Genomic DNA, 16,741 nt, shown 5'->3' with positions numbered 1-16,741 from the left:
AACAAATTCCTCAGCTTTTGATGAAACTGGACCAACATTAAACTACTGTTTAGACTCAAATGAGACAAGCTTCTCAATTGTGTTCAAGCACCATTCACTGTTTTATTTTCTACCTTCCATAGGGTTAATCTTTTCTTCAGCTGGCTGCTTAGTCTCCTTTTTTATTGAGATGAGACCTGAACTCTAACAAGATGATAATTAATTAAAACTTTTAGGTCCTCTCCTTGTAGAAGAGTGAGTCACCATAGACTCTTCTATCACTGGCATAGAAAGATTGAGCTATGTAGCAAATTTCAGGCAAATCTGAACTACAACATGAGCCCCTTTCTCAAAAACATCACACCATGCCAAAGTAAAACAGCAAAGGGAGAAAACTGTTTCTTCTCCCAACTAAGCCCACTGGTCTTTACTGCCCCTGTCCTCATAGTTTAAAGGTAGAGGATAGTCGTCCATACCTTACAGGAAAATTGTGAGCTTACTGATGATCTATGAGACTGTGGCTGGTCCTCAGAAATTGATATCATGGCTTACTAAACCTGCAAAGTCTCCAAGATTATCATATCCTTTAGGACGAGCTTGAAAGCAACTAGCAAGTATATATTTGAAGGGAACTTTTCTATGACATGGCCCAGAGCAAGGATAAGTCTTACTCGGCCACATAACTATGTTTCCTGATACCCTAAGCAGATTTTGACAAGGGTGATTGGTTTAGGTTCCCTGTTGGGTTAGTATCTTCATCTATGTGAAAACCTAGGAAGAACCATCTAATGGAGAAAAGGTGCATTCGGACTCTGGGTTTCAGAGTTTCAGTCCATTGACGATCATGGCAGAAGTGATGGCAGGTAGAAGGAATGCAGGCAGAGAGAAAGACTGAAAGTGGGCAATGGAAGGATTTATCTTTCCAGGGTTTATCCTCACTAACTTCTTTCCTACAGTGCATTCAGCTAGGACTATATTTGTGGGTGAATCTGGTGATGAAGATAAAGTCCTGATGAGCCAATCAAATCTCAGGAGGCCATTAGCTTGCAAAGAAGGGTTTAGCAGTGTGACTTTTAAGAGGATGGTTCATGTCCAAGCTACAACCCTTACTGATGACTTTTGAATATAGATCTGCAGTGTAACACAAAAGAACAGCATGAGCAGCCATTTTTTATTGTAAGTTTAAACCTCTCCTTTTTCCCCCAGGATTCTTATGTGAGTTTAGGAAATGCAAAGCTATATCTAGAATTACCAAAGCATGGACACATTATCTGAGCCCTCATGAAAAAAATATCTCTGTGACATTTTGTGAACTGGTTCAAAATTAATGTACACTGAATGTGATGTTTTATATCTACATTTTGGAGCCCAAATATTAAAACTTTACTTTTCCATGTACTTTAATGGTACCAACCTTTCTTAAGTGGCCCCTCATGCCCGTGTTTCATGCACACCCAGAAACAAATGTTTAAAGCATCAGGAACAAAAGCCTAGTTTTGCAACTTTAAAAGTTGTCTAGCTTTTTCTTTCCCACCATGAATGCTCCCCGAAGTATCTAGTTTCATTGCAGAAAGGAGAGCAGATTATTATGGTCTGCATGAGGCTTCGTGGGCCTGAATCTGCTGAGCAGAGCATTTGAGATGGGGAAGTGCAGGTCATCTGAGAAACATTTAGTGCACAGGAAGAGTAATCGAAAGGTTTACACTCCAGCCAAAGTGAAGTGTTTCTCAAGGACACTGATTCGCATGCAACTTACATGAACTCCAGGCATTCTGGGAAGCTCAATTTATGAGGTAATTCGTTACTCACTCACAGAGAAAAACAAAGAGTAAGTTTTTATTTAAAAATCACTATCTCACATATCTACACACAAAAATCAAGTTGTTAGCAATGCCTCTGCTTGATTTCTTTTGCATAATTGGCTTTAAATTCCTCCTTTGTTTGGTAGCACCATGGATTTATATGTACTTTACATTTCTGTTGTTCTACTATGCTCATGCCTTTGTACAAAGTCTTTTTCCTTATAGATCTCAAAGAGCACTTTAGAAATAAGGCAAGATGATACAATATAATTAATCTAGGAAAGTCTTTAGAGAAAGAATGATCTGGGATACATAAAATTCCACCTGATTTCACTGTGAATTTGTAATTTGCTCAGAACAATCTCCTCTTCTAGATGACTCCATGTTGGATTTCAATCTCAGTTCAGGTAAATGATGAAAGTTAGTGGCTCCCTCCTCCCTACTTTCCTGAACATTTTCCTAAAAGACTAGCTGTAAATGTGCCATAATATTTGAGGATTTACACATGTTCTTCCCTGAGTTGTCCTTGACTGTGTTCATAAGCAGAACATAGGATAATGGCATGCATCATAATAAAAGGTTGATGATACTTTGGTATCCATAGATAAATATGAATCATTTTATATTTTCTAAATTCTATGGAATTCTAGTCATTTCAATGTGGCAGAAACGTATTTACTGCCCTCTCTGAGAAGTAATTTGCTACTCATTTACTCTATAGTCCAGCTTGTGTTTCTCATACAGCAATCCCCTGGATGTCAAGAGCACCATGTCTACTCCATTATTTACAAAAAGACTTCGCTGCAAGGATATTTTTAAGTGGCTTTGAAATAGCATCTTGGGACTAAAAACTATTGGCTGTGAAGCCAAACCTTGTACTAAATTTGAAAATTTTTTGAAACGCTAGCATCTAGGAAATAGATTCCTAAAGGAGCAGCTATCCACATGGATTTCTAAATACTATACCTTTATCTTTCTCAGCATCCACCAAAAGGGGTCTGTGCTACCTCCTCCCCTCTCTAATTTCTGATCTTGGCTCCTTGGAGATTTTATAGTTAACTCAGGTTAGGTTGTGTGTGTGTGTGGAATGTAACGCAATGTAAGATAATGCAATGAAGAGTCTTCAAGCTCACAAAGGCACCTACAGTGAGTGACATGTCTACTCCAGCAAGGCCACTTGCCTTCGCAAAGAGCACTGCCACTGTGGACCAAGAATGCAAATGCCTGAGACTATGGGAATCATCTCATTCCAACCACCAAGGTCTCAAATAGGGAACACAGACTTCTTGTCTTGACTATCAGTTGTCAGATTGATGTCTCCATGACCATCTCAGAAACAGCTATGTAGATGCAATCTTTTTCACATATTGATATATGATGGATTGCTTTTACAAAATTGAAGGTTATTATCTTATATTGGAAATTAAGATTTTCTTGTCCCTTTCTAGAAACTTTTAAAAAAGAAACTAATTGCAAGGAGCATCATAGGAAAGAGGACCTGGACCAGTTGCCCTTCGTGGAACTCCTCAGTTGATATTTTCATTTATTCTATATGTCTGGTTTTACAAGTGTGTGTTTTTTTTTCTGGTACTTGCCTTCTCCATGTCCAATGTCTGTCTTTAAAGGAGTGAATTTTGAGTGAAGTAACAAGCTATGCTAGTTTCTGGAATCACATATTGTACTAATAAATCCAACCATAAGATATGGGGAGGAAGAACAGGTTCGTTTTCTGGGAAAACAGACTTTACAGTCTCTATTTCCCACAGCTCTCAAAAACTCAGCTGCCTTTTGATTTTTGGTTTTTGTTCTACAGGAATGGGTATAGACTATGTTCCATGTCACAGAAGACTCTTTGTCGTCTCTTAAGACCCATTTTTGTTTTCTGAGTGTTTTATGGGAAAGAGGATATGAGAAATCTTTCTGTACCTACACACTTACTTCAACTTTCTTTGCCCTGTGGGCTGCTCATCTTCCACTTTGTCTAAAGAAGCTTATCCTAGATCTCAACTCTGAACCAGATGAGAGTCACTGAAAAGAGACAATACACAGATCTTGCACTACAGAGTGTTTCAATTCATTGGCTTGTGGGAAAGGGAATAGGCATTTGTTTTGTTTTGCTTTGAGTCCTATTTGAGTCTCAAAATAATCAGGGACTAAGAACAACTGATTTACTATGTGCACTTTGTTTTAGAAGTTTGTATCGAAAGATTAAAAGACCAGATTGCATTTATACCCTTTTTGAAATGTTGTAGTATTGAAATCTAACACATTATAAAATGTTAATTTATCTTAGTACTTAAACTTTCTCTTCTTTGCAAAAAAAACAAAAAAACAAAAAACAGGGACTTTTAATTCAGTTTGTACATATCCTTGGCATAGACTTGCCTTCTGAAACAGTCCTAGGCATTAGCTTTCATCGTTGAGATCATTTTATTATCTTTGCGTTAGTTAACCATTGTTTCCTGAATGACTTTATCTGTAATTGTGAAGTTATGTTTATGTCACTATCTTTTTCTTACTTATAGCAACAGAAGAATGGGCCACAACTCGCTCCAGCCTGAAGGCACCACCATCAAGGTCAGCCAGAGGGGGATACAGGGAACACCCCTATGGTAGATATTGAAGGTCCTCTTCACCTGTGACCTCCTCAAAGACAGTTCATAGCCTCTGGTCTCCACATAAACAGCAACAAGACAAGTAATAGTTCTTTTTTTGTTTGTTTGTCTTTTCTATCTAGGGATATCTGCTCATAATTCCCCCCACCTCTTTCTTGTATTCCCCCTATACTGTTGACATGACAATGATGCTAGTATTATTTTACAAAACAGACTGCAAAACTCATTGGCAAGCATAGTTTATAAACCACTCAGTAGGATGAAATCTCTTGATTGTTTTTTTTAACTGTTGTGTGTAAAACGCCTTTCCCCTTTTTGTTTTAGTATTATTTTTCCTTTTTCTTTTTTGTAAGAAAGAGCATGAATCTGTTAGCAGATTTTGAGTCTCAATCAACTAACAGAACCTTTGTTTAGGGTTGATAAAAGACTGTAATATGATTTTGAACTAGCTGATAATAAAGTTGTAGATAAGATGTTTTAACCTGTCTTTTAATATCTGTTAGTTAGATGGAGATGTTCAATATTAAGTTGTAAATTTAATTTTTAAATGCTGTTTTAATGGGGTTGAAAAGAAGCAGCTACTGTATGTATGTAGCTAACTGAATTTGTTCAGTGTTTTAACCTGTATTTGTTAAAAAAAAAAGAAAAAAACACACATAAAGTTCCATGTGTAAGCCTCTCTAAATAGGAACCACAATTTGTCAAATATGTTTGCCATAATTTGTCAATAAAGCTGAAGGCTTTTGTAAAAACTAAATTTGGAATTCCTTGTTTTCTAACTTTAAATGCCTGCTTTATTTCTTCTTCAAGAGATGCCTAAAATGGTTTCTATTTAAAAATTACAAAAATGAACCCAAGCCTGTTTTAAGATATCTGTGTAATACTTAAAATGTATTAATAACTTTTGGTTGTTAAATAATTTAAAAGTTAACAAACTAAACTGTTACATGAATCATGGTTAGTAAACACTAATGTATAACATGTTAATGGAAGAAATGGATTTAGAATAATAAATGGATTTTAAACTATCCTCTAAGCTCTATCTTGCTAAACACAAATTCTGATTGACTTGTTTGCACTAGCATGTCTCTCGTGAGAAAGAGTAATGGAGTATAAAGAGGTAAGATTACCACTTACCACTGTCTAAATGCCTAGTTCTTCAACCTTTGAGTTTCCCCGCACATTAAATATCCCATCCAACATGTAAGCATTGCGTAGATTCTTCACGTTATTGTTTTCACTCGAAGGAGTGCGTGGACTTCATTTGCGTAGTTTCTAACAGTCTGTTTGACAAAAGAACCATCAGTGTCAATGGCTAGTTGTTGCTATTCAACCTCAAAAACTCTATTTGTAATTTTCAGTGCTAAATATCACCGCCCTTGAAGGCACTTTAGAGGGCTGATATTTCTTTTGAGACTATCAGACTTGATGGCTGATGATTATTAAGGAAATATGTCGCAGGACTCACAGGATGACTTAACGTTAAACAGGTAACACTAATATAGTCACTGTAAGTTTGCCTATGCAACAGCAATGTTAAATCTTCTCAGTTATTAAGTTCCTGATAGTTAAAAAAGTAAACCTACAAAAATATAACAAATAGGTCTATAGGCTATTAAAACAACTAATCAACATTAACTAGAGGCACCAAAATTATTTTACAATATATAACCCTCAAGGTAATAAAAAGAACTAAAATTAGCAATAACAGTAATGCAACTCTTGCTAACATCAAACGTAAGCTAAATTTTGATGGAGAAAAAGAAAGCGAAAGACTTGATAGTAGGGATGAATACCAAAACTACTACTCCTTTAAACATAGTTTTTTTTGTTTACGGTGGCTTTTTGTCAATGTGATTGGTTTACTTTTTTTGCTGCTTATCAGCTGAGGCATTTTGCTGTTTAGTTTTTGCAGCTGGAGTTGCATGCTAATAGTTTTATGAAGTGTGTGTCTGTCATCAATTAAAGTTGTTAACATTTGCCCTTTAAGCATGCTGCTTAGTTATGTTTTCGTCTTCTATTCTTTCTTACTATTTCAGGTACGCACAAAGAACACATAAGTGGTAGCAGATGTGATGGGCTAAGGAGGATAAAGGTAAGCAGACCGTTGTCATGTTTGACATAATCTTTACCAAATTACAACACAGCCTGAAGCTATAGTAACAGGCTAAAACGCTAAAAGCCACGTTTTTGTATAATTCAAAAAGCTTAGATTTTTGTTAAAGAACTGACCAATTTTTATCTTTGCATAAAAAATAAAGCTTGACAGTCAGTTAGCATAGTTTTCTACAGTTACTTAAGAACTTGTCAAATGAACTAAGAAGTAGTGATTAATATTTAGCCCTTTTTTTTGCAATGAACTCTTCTTCTACAAACTAGTCTCTCAATTGCACCATCACAGTAGTAAAACTTTTAATACTCTATAGACACAAAAGCAGAAAATCTTTAAGAAGGTTTAGGGGAAAGATAAAGGTATCCAAACAATTAAGCCAACAACTGCAACCCTTTTGGCCGATCAAGAAAACACCACCAGGGCTTTCCTAATTGGATCTCGTTGTTAAAAAACTGCTTGTTATAAAAAGAAGAAAAAGAAAGAAAGAAAGAAAGAAAGAAAGAAAGAAAGAAAGGAAGGAAGGAAGGAAGGAAGGAAGGAAGGAAGGAAGGAAGGAAGAAAGAAAGGAAAAGAAAAATGCTTGTTTCTCAGCTGCCATTTTATTTGTTAGCAAATAGCTTATTAGTTAGCAAATATTTCCTAGAGGAAACTAAGGCCTAACTTCTATACCCAAGGAGATGAAAATATTAGCCAATAAAACAGAGTAAAATCAAAACATAGATGGTTATGAAATCCACAGGCTAACCCCAGGCAAAGAGTACTGAAATGGCTGTGTGCAATGTCTGAGAAAGGACTAAAAGCCCCAAGCTTTCTGTCGCTGATCATTTTGTTGATTTGTGTGGTTTTGTGCTTCTTAACTATATAAATATTCATTCTTTGGGTCAAGCTTCACAGGGCACTAGTGCTTGGGGCGGCTTCCAGAATGTGGATGGACTGGAAAAAAAAGAGGATACTCTATTCCATGGGGAGGAAAAAGACCTTTGGGATGGCAATGCACTGTTGTAAATGGCTTTTCAACCCACAGCCCAGGAGATTTTCAAGTGAGCAGTGCCTTGCAGGAATGCAGCAAAGAGGGAGGGGCATTAGAGAGCAAACATCCTCAGGGAAACAAAGTAAAAGCCCCTTGGAGCCATTGGCAATTATTGAGCATGTGTTCTTGTAACGTGGTTTCTCCAAATTCAAGTTGTTCAGGTAACTACGGAACACTCTCTGAGTTTCAGCTCTAGGTCCTTTGTAGATTCAGACATTCAAAGTTACTGAGGAAAAAAATTAAATTATTTAGAATTAGAATTCTAAATGTTTTTATAAAGTACATGGCAGCAACTCAGAATGAGATACCCTGCTTCTTTCAACCAGCAGTGGGGTTTGATAACTTGAGAGCACAATGAAAGAATCCCAGCCATAGTGATATACTAGTCCTTATGTATATGTGTTCATTATAATAATCTAATTGTTCTTGTAGATGTATGAGCTAGCCTGACTCTCATTTATTCTATAGCAGGATTACATAGCTTTGGACACCTCAATCTCAAGCAGATCCTGGTGGTAGCATGTCTTCCAGAACCTCTCCCATGTCACAGAACTCACCCGCCGTCTTGTGGAAGATGCTGTAGAATGTTTCCCTTGACTTATTAGAAAGAGCAAGGGCCAAGGTGTTTGGAAGAGCTGTACACACGTGTAGGCCTTCTTCAGAAAGGCAAGGAGAGTCTGGCAAACATGCAATCATCTCCAGAAAGTCAAGGACCCATGCTGACTATGCTGTAGAAATGTCAGTGGACACAACCAAGTGGGAAAGAGAGAACAGTTGGTCCCTGCCACCTCCAAGACTCAAAATCAAACCACTGAATGAAAAGGAGGAAAATAATCCCTTGAATTATACAGGAACTCAAGGCCTAAATTGGTTGGGTGAGCTTAAGATTATTTATTCCTACCTAAAAGAATTTGTAGAGTAATGTGAAATCAAATTAGGAATAGAAAAACATGATGTTGCATATACATAGCTGATTTTTTTTTACTGAATAATTTTCCAACTCTTTAAATAATTAGAAATGAATACAATGGAATTCTCTGGAGCCAGGGAATGAAAATTCTACTAGTTTAGAATGGCAGTCTTTTACCCAGTGTTCCAAACAGGATGCTTCTCCCATATGCAACAGAAAGCTTTGCTGAGTTCCGCTGCCAACATCATATCTGCTCTGAGGAGCACATAGTGATAACTCATAAATATAGTAAATATTCTCATGTCTGAAACCACCTCATGCATGGGGTAGAATTTGCATGACACATTTCAAATCAATCTCTGTGCTTTCTGTTTCCATACATTCTGAAGCTCTCTGTGAACTTGTATATGGATTCCTTCGGACAATGAAGTTTCCATGAATGAACTGACCATCCTACGACACCTGGGTATTTGTTAAAATACCAATTCTGAGCCATTAACAAAGTATTTTTAAATAATAGCATTAGGTATTAAGAAACTTCTGTGCCTGCGTTTGTCCAAGTTTTATTCTATTCAAGCTTAGCTAAATTAGAATCAATTTGTTTGCATTTGAGAACCTAGCCAGTGATTCCAAGTCTTTGAATACTTAGATAGTATTCACCTTTAGTTTATTAATGGACCCAAAGCCATTTGGCTTGATAACAACTAAACTAACCATTTTTAATGAAGTTGACATAAAATGACATAGAAACATTCTTGGAAATTCAATAGAAGAAGTCAATGTTTTAGAAATACGTTATTAAAATATGGCCTTTACTCCTTTAGTGGTTCATTTAAAATCACTTGGGCTTGTATTTTCAAAACCACACATACCCTTGGAAAGACATCCTTTATAGCCTTCTCTCTGAGTTTATCCAACATAGACATATTCAGAGTTTGATTCTGTCTGGCTTTGATGGGAACACAAAACACTGGTCAGGAGTCTGAGTGGGCAGAACGTTCAGGTTCAAGTTCCGATACGATGGCACCTGTTAATAAGAATGTTGTTTGCCATTCCAGCAGGCTCCGTGGGAAGGCACACTTTTTACTGGAAATATACTGCAGTAAATGTGTGGGAATGTGCAATTGTAAGGCAATTTATAAATTAATCCTGTATAGATTAATATGTAGTATAGGGCAAAACATCAAAAATAATAGCAGTAATCATACCACCTTTCGGTTTTAGTCACACATGCCAAATATAGAACCAGAAGTTTCACATAAACACAACTATTAGACCTATATAATTTTAAATAAAATACCTAGAATAAAGTTCAATTCTGTAGAACAGACATTAATTTTATCCTGCTAATAAGAAACAAAGGGAATATGGAAAAGAAAGTTTTCTTTCCACTTGCTATTGTTATTTTTACTCTTTTATTGTTTGAGAATTTGTATTTTTAACAATTAAATGGAAAGGGGCAGGTGAAATGGCTCAGAAGTTACAAACAGTTGACATTCTTAGAGAAGGCTTGAGCTTGGATCCAGGTATCCAAGTTGGGGACCTTCTCACCCTCGTGCAACTCCAGCTCCAGGGGATCCAAAGCCCTTTTCTGGCCTCCATGAGGACCTGCATATTTCTGGCATTCACTCACACAGACACACACAATTATAAATAAATTTAAAAATAACCATATAGATAGTCATAATTTTGAAGACATTTGATTGGAAATATGGAAACCCCAAACAAATTTATCCTAATATCTATTCTGTAGCAATAAAATGAATACCTTTTAAAAACACACTGTAGTGTTTTTCTTTTACTTTGAAATGGATTTTTACTATGCTATTTCCCCAAATATCATTCTTCTAAAATTCCTGACTCCATGGCTGAAAGATGCAGGTGAAAGCATCACCTGGTTGTCACAAAGCACGGCTGCAGCCTTTTGTAGAGCCAGAGATTCCATCTACCGTCTAAGCTCCATTTGACACTATGATAAAACTCTCACATAATTAAAAATGAAAGCAATTCCAGGCTTTTGTTCTGCAATCAAAGATCAGAACTCGGTTTAAAAAAAAACATTTAGGGTCAATTTCAACACAGAAATAATTCTGTGTAGCCATACAATCATGTATTAAGATCACAAATGAGGGAAACAGCCCATCTTGAACACTCTTTAAAATTACTCCAAGGTAATATGTTCTATTTGTCTGGACATTCTGATGTCCTGATCAAGAGCTGATTTGACAAACAGCGGTGTCACTGGCTGACATAGACTAGTATTCTACATCTAGCTTGGAGGTTAATTTCCTGGCTCCCTATGCAGAATATATTAGTTGGTTCTTGAAAGATTGTTTACAGTGACAGAAGAAAGGTCACTGGACTTAATATGCATTTTACAACTGAGTATTTTGTATTTGTGAGGAGAGGGGTTGAGAGGAAATAAGATGTCTGGTTCCCACATACTACACATCTTAAGAGGTTCAGGTTTATCTTATTTACTCACGAGAGAGAGAGAGAGATAGAGAGAGAGAGAGAGAGAGAGAGAGAGAGAGAGAGAGAGAGAGAGAGAGAGAGCAAACATTCCTTTAAACATGGTTGGGCAGCTACACATCAATAATGCTTTGTTTCTGACCCACCGTGCTCCACTCTGCAGTAGTATAGAATGAATTATTTATTTACGTAAGGGAGAGACTTGAGAGAGATGCCTCCTCTTCTCGGCATCTTTCTTGCGATAAGTCCCACTAGTTTTCTGACACTCTAGTGTCTCTTAGAGTACCTTAGACTGGTGGTGATGCTTACCCTCCCCTGTCTCACTCTGTCTACCTCATGTGGGAATATCGCATTCTCTATCCTGTAACCTCATAGCCTGCCTTTGTGAAGTTCTTGACATTCTCTGAGGCCACAGTGACACTCCTTTCCCAATGCCTCCTGTCACTTTCTTAGTAACACGTGACATAAGAAAATGACAAGAGAGAAACTCAAGTTCTCTTCTTGGGAGAAAGGTTTGTGAGATCACATACCAACTCTCGTTATTGTTTTCTACTTAAATTTATCCTAACCACAACACAAAAATAGTTTTTTTGTAACATATGAATGGGGTATACTATAGTGAATTGGTGCATGTTATAGTGTGTAATGGTTAAGTCAGGACAAACAATCTATCAGCTCAAGTATCTTGTCTAGTGATGAAAACACGGTAAACCATTTCCCTGGCTTTTAGCAGTGCACAGTAGCATGGCTGTTGTGTGCAGTCACTGCCCTGAGCTGTGACAGCAGAGCATCTTATTCCTGTCGACACATAACTTAGCAAACGCTGATGTATTTCTCCAACCCTCTCATCCCTCAACGCAGCACTCAACTTCTAGGAGATCAACCATTTGCATTCTACACATGGTTTTATATGCCTGTTTTATTTCACCTCATGTAATAATCTCTAATTCCGTCCATGTTGTTTCAAATGGCAGGACTTCATTCCTTTGTATGGCTGAATAGTATGACCGAATAGCTATGCACATGGACGACATTTACTCTACCTGTTCATCGGGTGATGGCCATGTTGGTATTTCCATGTCTTGACTACTGTGGGTAGAGCTGCGTTGAACACAGGAGTGCAGGTATTTCCTCAACATACCCATTTCATTTCCTTTGGGTCTACCTGCAAGTAGGATTGTGGGACTGTACCATAATTTTATTTAGTTTGGCCTCTGCTTTCACAGTATTTTATATAATGGCTGTGTGAACTCATATTACATAAAAAGAGTTCAAGGGTGTTTTTTTTGTTGTTGTTTGTTTGTTATAATAGTCCTACTTACTGGGTGTGTGGTAATAGTTCATTGGGAATTCATTTGCATTTTCCTGATAAAATAGTGCTGGTGAGCTTTTTGTCATATATCTACCAGATATATGAACAATATTTTATTTATGATTTGATTTATCTTTTAAATTGTGTGTATGTGTTTGTGTGGAAATACACATGTGAATACAGGCAACACTTACAAGTCTGAAGCATCATAATTTCCTGGAATTGGACTTAGAGGTGACTGGAAGCCACCAGAGTTGGCCGCTAGAAATTGAACTTGGGTCCTCTGAAAGAGCATTTAGTGTTCTTAACTGCTGAACCATCTCTCAGTCCACCCCACCCTGGGGGAATGATATTTAAATACACATATATCACACTTTCCTAGAAACTTCTCTGGGATTCTTTTATCATCGATAACCTTTTAATATACATTGAATTATTAGCTGTTAACTTTTTGTCTATTTTTTTATTATTATCTCTAGTGACCACTAAAACCTATTGTCTCCAAATAGGGCATATTCGACAGTAAATGGATAATTGTCAGAAAAGCTTTATTTTGTTTTATTCTGCTCTTAATGATTCAATTTTATGATTGCTAAAATAACGTGTAACGAAGTTGGTGAATAGAAGGCCTAATGTAAAATTCAGGTGTATAATATCACTTCTTTAAAAAGACAATTTTTCTACTTTATCTTCTTTACCTTCTTTTTTCCCTTTCTCAGATGCTGTTTGTTTGTCTTAAATACAATGCTATTCAATAAATACAGCCCACATTCTAGAGGTTTGGATTTAGTAGTTTCATTTGTTCATAACAGATCACATTATGAAAAAAAGGCTGCTTTCAAATTCCTGCTGAGCAAAGGCTGGTTGCAAAATCATGATGCCCCTGCCTCAGTATTACACATGCTTGGACTACAGTTGTGTACTGCCACAAGTGGGTTAAATGCACGCAACTGTAACCCACAGAAGTGAGCTGACTTTCAGTTTTAGAGGGACAAAGTTATCTAAAACCCAGTCTGCTAAGGTTAATGTGTATGTGAGGATGAATGCTGTAAAAAAAACTGGCAGGAAAACAAGGAATGAACTGGAGTGTGAACAAAATTATTTTAACTTTCTCCGCTGCAGTTTTGTCATAGACAAAATAGTCATAATAATAGCACTAGCTCGCAGCATCCTGAGATGAAATAAAATGATACAGGTGATTGTATTTCCTCCCAGATTTAGTTGCTATTTAGTTACCTCAAATTGGTACTTTTTCTTTGTCAACAAATTCTAAATGCATGACATCTTCATAGTGTGCATCAAGTGTGCAAATAGAATTTATTCAATATGAAAGTCTTAGAATCCAAATCAGTTTTTTGCTAGAAACATTTAATACACTTTTTAAAATATTCTAATTGTAATAATATTAATATTCATCTGGTATATGCTTTAGAACAAAATTTTGAAATTATTATATTTATTTTTTAGCCACATATGTCAAATAACTAATGAGAATTATGATATTTATGTTCATAAAAATCCTATAAAATGATATGTATACAAATATATAAATATGTTCTGCGTGATAAAATGAAGGTAATTCCAGCAGTAACTTGGTTCAATTATTATATTAATAATATAAAGAAAATGGCTGAAGCAGTAATGGATTGCATAATACAAGTTATGGTTTAACTCCTAAAAATATCTTCACTTATTTTCTCAACATCCTTACACATAATGCAGATAGAACTGGGTGGAAGTATTTACTTTACACAAAGCTATAAATTAATGCATCTGACTGCCAGCCTCCAGTGACCAGAAAGAATCTATATGTTGATCTATAGATCTAGAATCTATATGAGGTTTCTGTCCTGCCTGGTCCCACAGCCATTCAGTCCCAAAGAAACACACAGAGGCCTACATTAATTATAAACTCGTTGGCTTAGTAGCTCAGGCTTATTATTAACTAACACTTACATCTTGCATTAACCCATAATTCTTGTCTATGTTAGCCACATGGCTTGGTACCTTTATCAGTGAGGTATTTTCATCTTGTGTCCTCTGTGTCTGTGTGACGACTGCAGACTGAGTCTTTCCTCTTCCCTGAATTCTCCTATTCTGATCATCCCACCTATACTTCCTGCCTGGTTACTGGCCAATCTGCATGGTATTAAGCTAATACAAGTGACAAATCTTTACAGGGTACAAGACCATTGTCCCACAGTACCTATATCTAAGTACACAAGCCTTCTTGATATAGGCTTATAATAAATAACCTAGTAACATAAAACTTCACTAAGAGTGAAAGTAAACTAGGAAATTGTGGGTCTCAAACCACAACCATGATCACTTCTTACTGAAGACATTCTTTCTTGTATTGGTGTGTCTCTATGTTGATTCCTGCAAAATAGGGTAGAATTTCCAAACACTATCCCTTTTTTTTATCAGACAATACGACTGAAATGTGCATTATCTTTTGTTATAGTTAAAATACCAAAATGATTCTGTGCATGCAAATAATGAACAAACTAGGTATATAGAGAGGTGTATAAGAGTCCATTACAAATGCATGGTCATGGGGAGCAGAGTTTTATCCTATATCCCCAGAGCAGGTGTTGTCTCCAGGCTCCAGCACATGCAGATTTTCATTAAAGACCATATCTGAATTTCCTATGTTACCTCAGCTGGCTTTACACTCTTGGCCATAAGATCTTACACGCCTGCCAAGTAGCTGGAGCGGCATTTGTGTGTCATGGTGCCCAGAACAGAACAACCATTTACCCCTGTTTTCTTAGCTCATTGAACTTGCCCTTGTGACATTTTTTTTACAAATTTGAAATTTTTCTGAGTACAATATTGAGTAAGCAATGCAAATTGGTGCCAGCTTCTCACAGTTTTTGGTAATGAAACTCACCATTTAGAAAATTACAAATAATGTACGTGACAACTTTGGGCTGCAAAGATTAAAAGACAAAACAAAATTAAATCTAGACATTGCCAGGTCCCACTCTGTGTCTCACAACCATCTGTAACTCCAGTTTTATGGGATCTAATGCCTCTTCAAACCTCCATGGGTACTGAACAGGCATTTGTGGTGCACAGATATCATGTAGGCAAACCACACATAATCAGAAACACTCATTTTAAGAAATAAGAACAGAATCGATGAGTGTTGATTTTTATAGGTATCTTTCCCCACAGTTACTGGTATTTTCACAACATCACGAGTATTTCCAATCAACAGTTTCCATCCATTGATGTTTTCTGTCCTGTAACTTGATGCAGTGTATGGCGTTACTGTGAGCTTTGACTCTAAAAAGGGTTTTTATAAGAATCCATTGCTTATTTAATACATTTATATTATTGATAAAGTTTTTAGATTTTTAGGGTAAAAGATTAATCGCTATAAAATTTCTTGATGAGTTAACTTGGTACCAGGCATTGGGACAGTGAATTCTCTAGGGTTTAACTCTAAGTTCTTCATATGTTTTAATATCCGCATGACTTACAGTATTGGTAGTTTTGTACCAGGAACTGTGAGATTTCAACACAATTGTTATAGGAAATAAGAACAAATAACATGATATGAACATCCTGTGACTAGATGAAGGACACTTATTAAAGAGTAGTCTTGTAAAAATCTATAGCTGAAATATATTCAGTGGAGGCTGAAATATTTGCTAAGCAGACAACATCCTTAGCTGCCACCCACTGAAGACTAGCATCAGGGGCTATACTTCTGCTTAACTATCTCCAAGAAATATTTGGAAAGAACAGCAGCCTTCACCTTCCTCATTGCCAGAATTGGTGTCTCCTAGGAAAAAAATATAACTTGGAGAATGTAAACTAGGATACTGGTCTAAGCTGATGGGAGGCCATTATCAAATGAATACTGAATAGGCACTTAATGCTTTGGCTCTGACTTTCTCATGTCTTATAGTCGTATGTAGCATCTATGATTTCTGCAGATTATCGTACTTATTTGAATGTAAAATACTAATGTTCTATGTAGCATTGGTAGTACATGCATATATTTACAAACATAGGACTTAATACTTTAAAATACTTCTAAGATCATGTAGAGTGTCTTGGTTGGTATTTGTCACCAACCTAGATGTATGGGAAGAGGAAATCTCAATGGAGGAATTGCCTCTTTCAGAGAGATAAGACTATGGAAATTTTCTTGAAAAATGGTTAATGTGAAGGGCTCATATCTCTGTGGGCAATGCCATCCCTGGGAAGGTGGCCCTTGGGTGTATAAGAGAGAAGGCTGAACAAGCCATGGGGAACAAATTAATAAACAGCATTTCTCCAGGGCCTCTGCTTCAGTTCCTGCCTCCACATTCCTGCTTTGAGTTCCTGTCATGACTTCCCTCCCTGATAGAATATAAACTATAAACTGAAATGAACTCTTTTTTCCCCAGGTTGTTTTCTCATAACTTATCACAGCAGTAACAAGCAAGAGATGACATTGAGTAAAGAACAAATTGTCTCTTATGGAAAAAGCAATGCATTTTACAAATTATATT

The 16,741-nt window shown here is 36.5% G+C and overlaps 1 protein-coding gene across 3 annotated transcripts in view; it reads left to right on the top strand.

Moving 5' to 3' along the window:
• Khdrbs2 (KH RNA binding domain containing, signal transduction associated 2) overlaps positions 1-12,035 on the top strand; it is a 393,774-nt gene extending 381,739 nt beyond the window's left edge. The window contains exons 9-11 of one of the 3 annotated variants that reach the window (XR_012911354.1): positions 4,307-4,478; positions 6,436-6,491; positions 11,896-12,035. Coding sequence is in view for 2 of the 3 variants with exons in the window: in XM_075980543.1 (XP_075836658.1) it covers positions 4,307-4,404 (98 nt within the window). In the remaining variant the exon portion in view is untranslated. Of the gene's footprint in view, positions 1-4,306; positions 5,400-6,435; positions 6,492-11,895 lie in introns of those variants that run through there. The other 2 variants (XM_075980542.1, XM_075980543.1) reach the window with 2 other exon arrangements.
• The last annotated feature ends 4,706 nt before the right edge of the window (positions 12,036-16,741 follow it).

Source organism: Microtus pennsylvanicus, chromosome 7 (assembly GCF_037038515.1).
Source record: "Microtus pennsylvanicus isolate mMicPen1 chromosome 7, mMicPen1.hap1, whole genome shotgun sequence".
In the NCBI taxonomy this organism is placed as follows: domain Eukaryota; kingdom Metazoa; phylum Chordata; class Mammalia; order Rodentia; family Cricetidae; genus Microtus; species Microtus pennsylvanicus.
The sequence above is the reverse complement of the archived record's forward strand: the minus strand, read 5'-3'. Positions and strand labels throughout refer to the sequence as shown.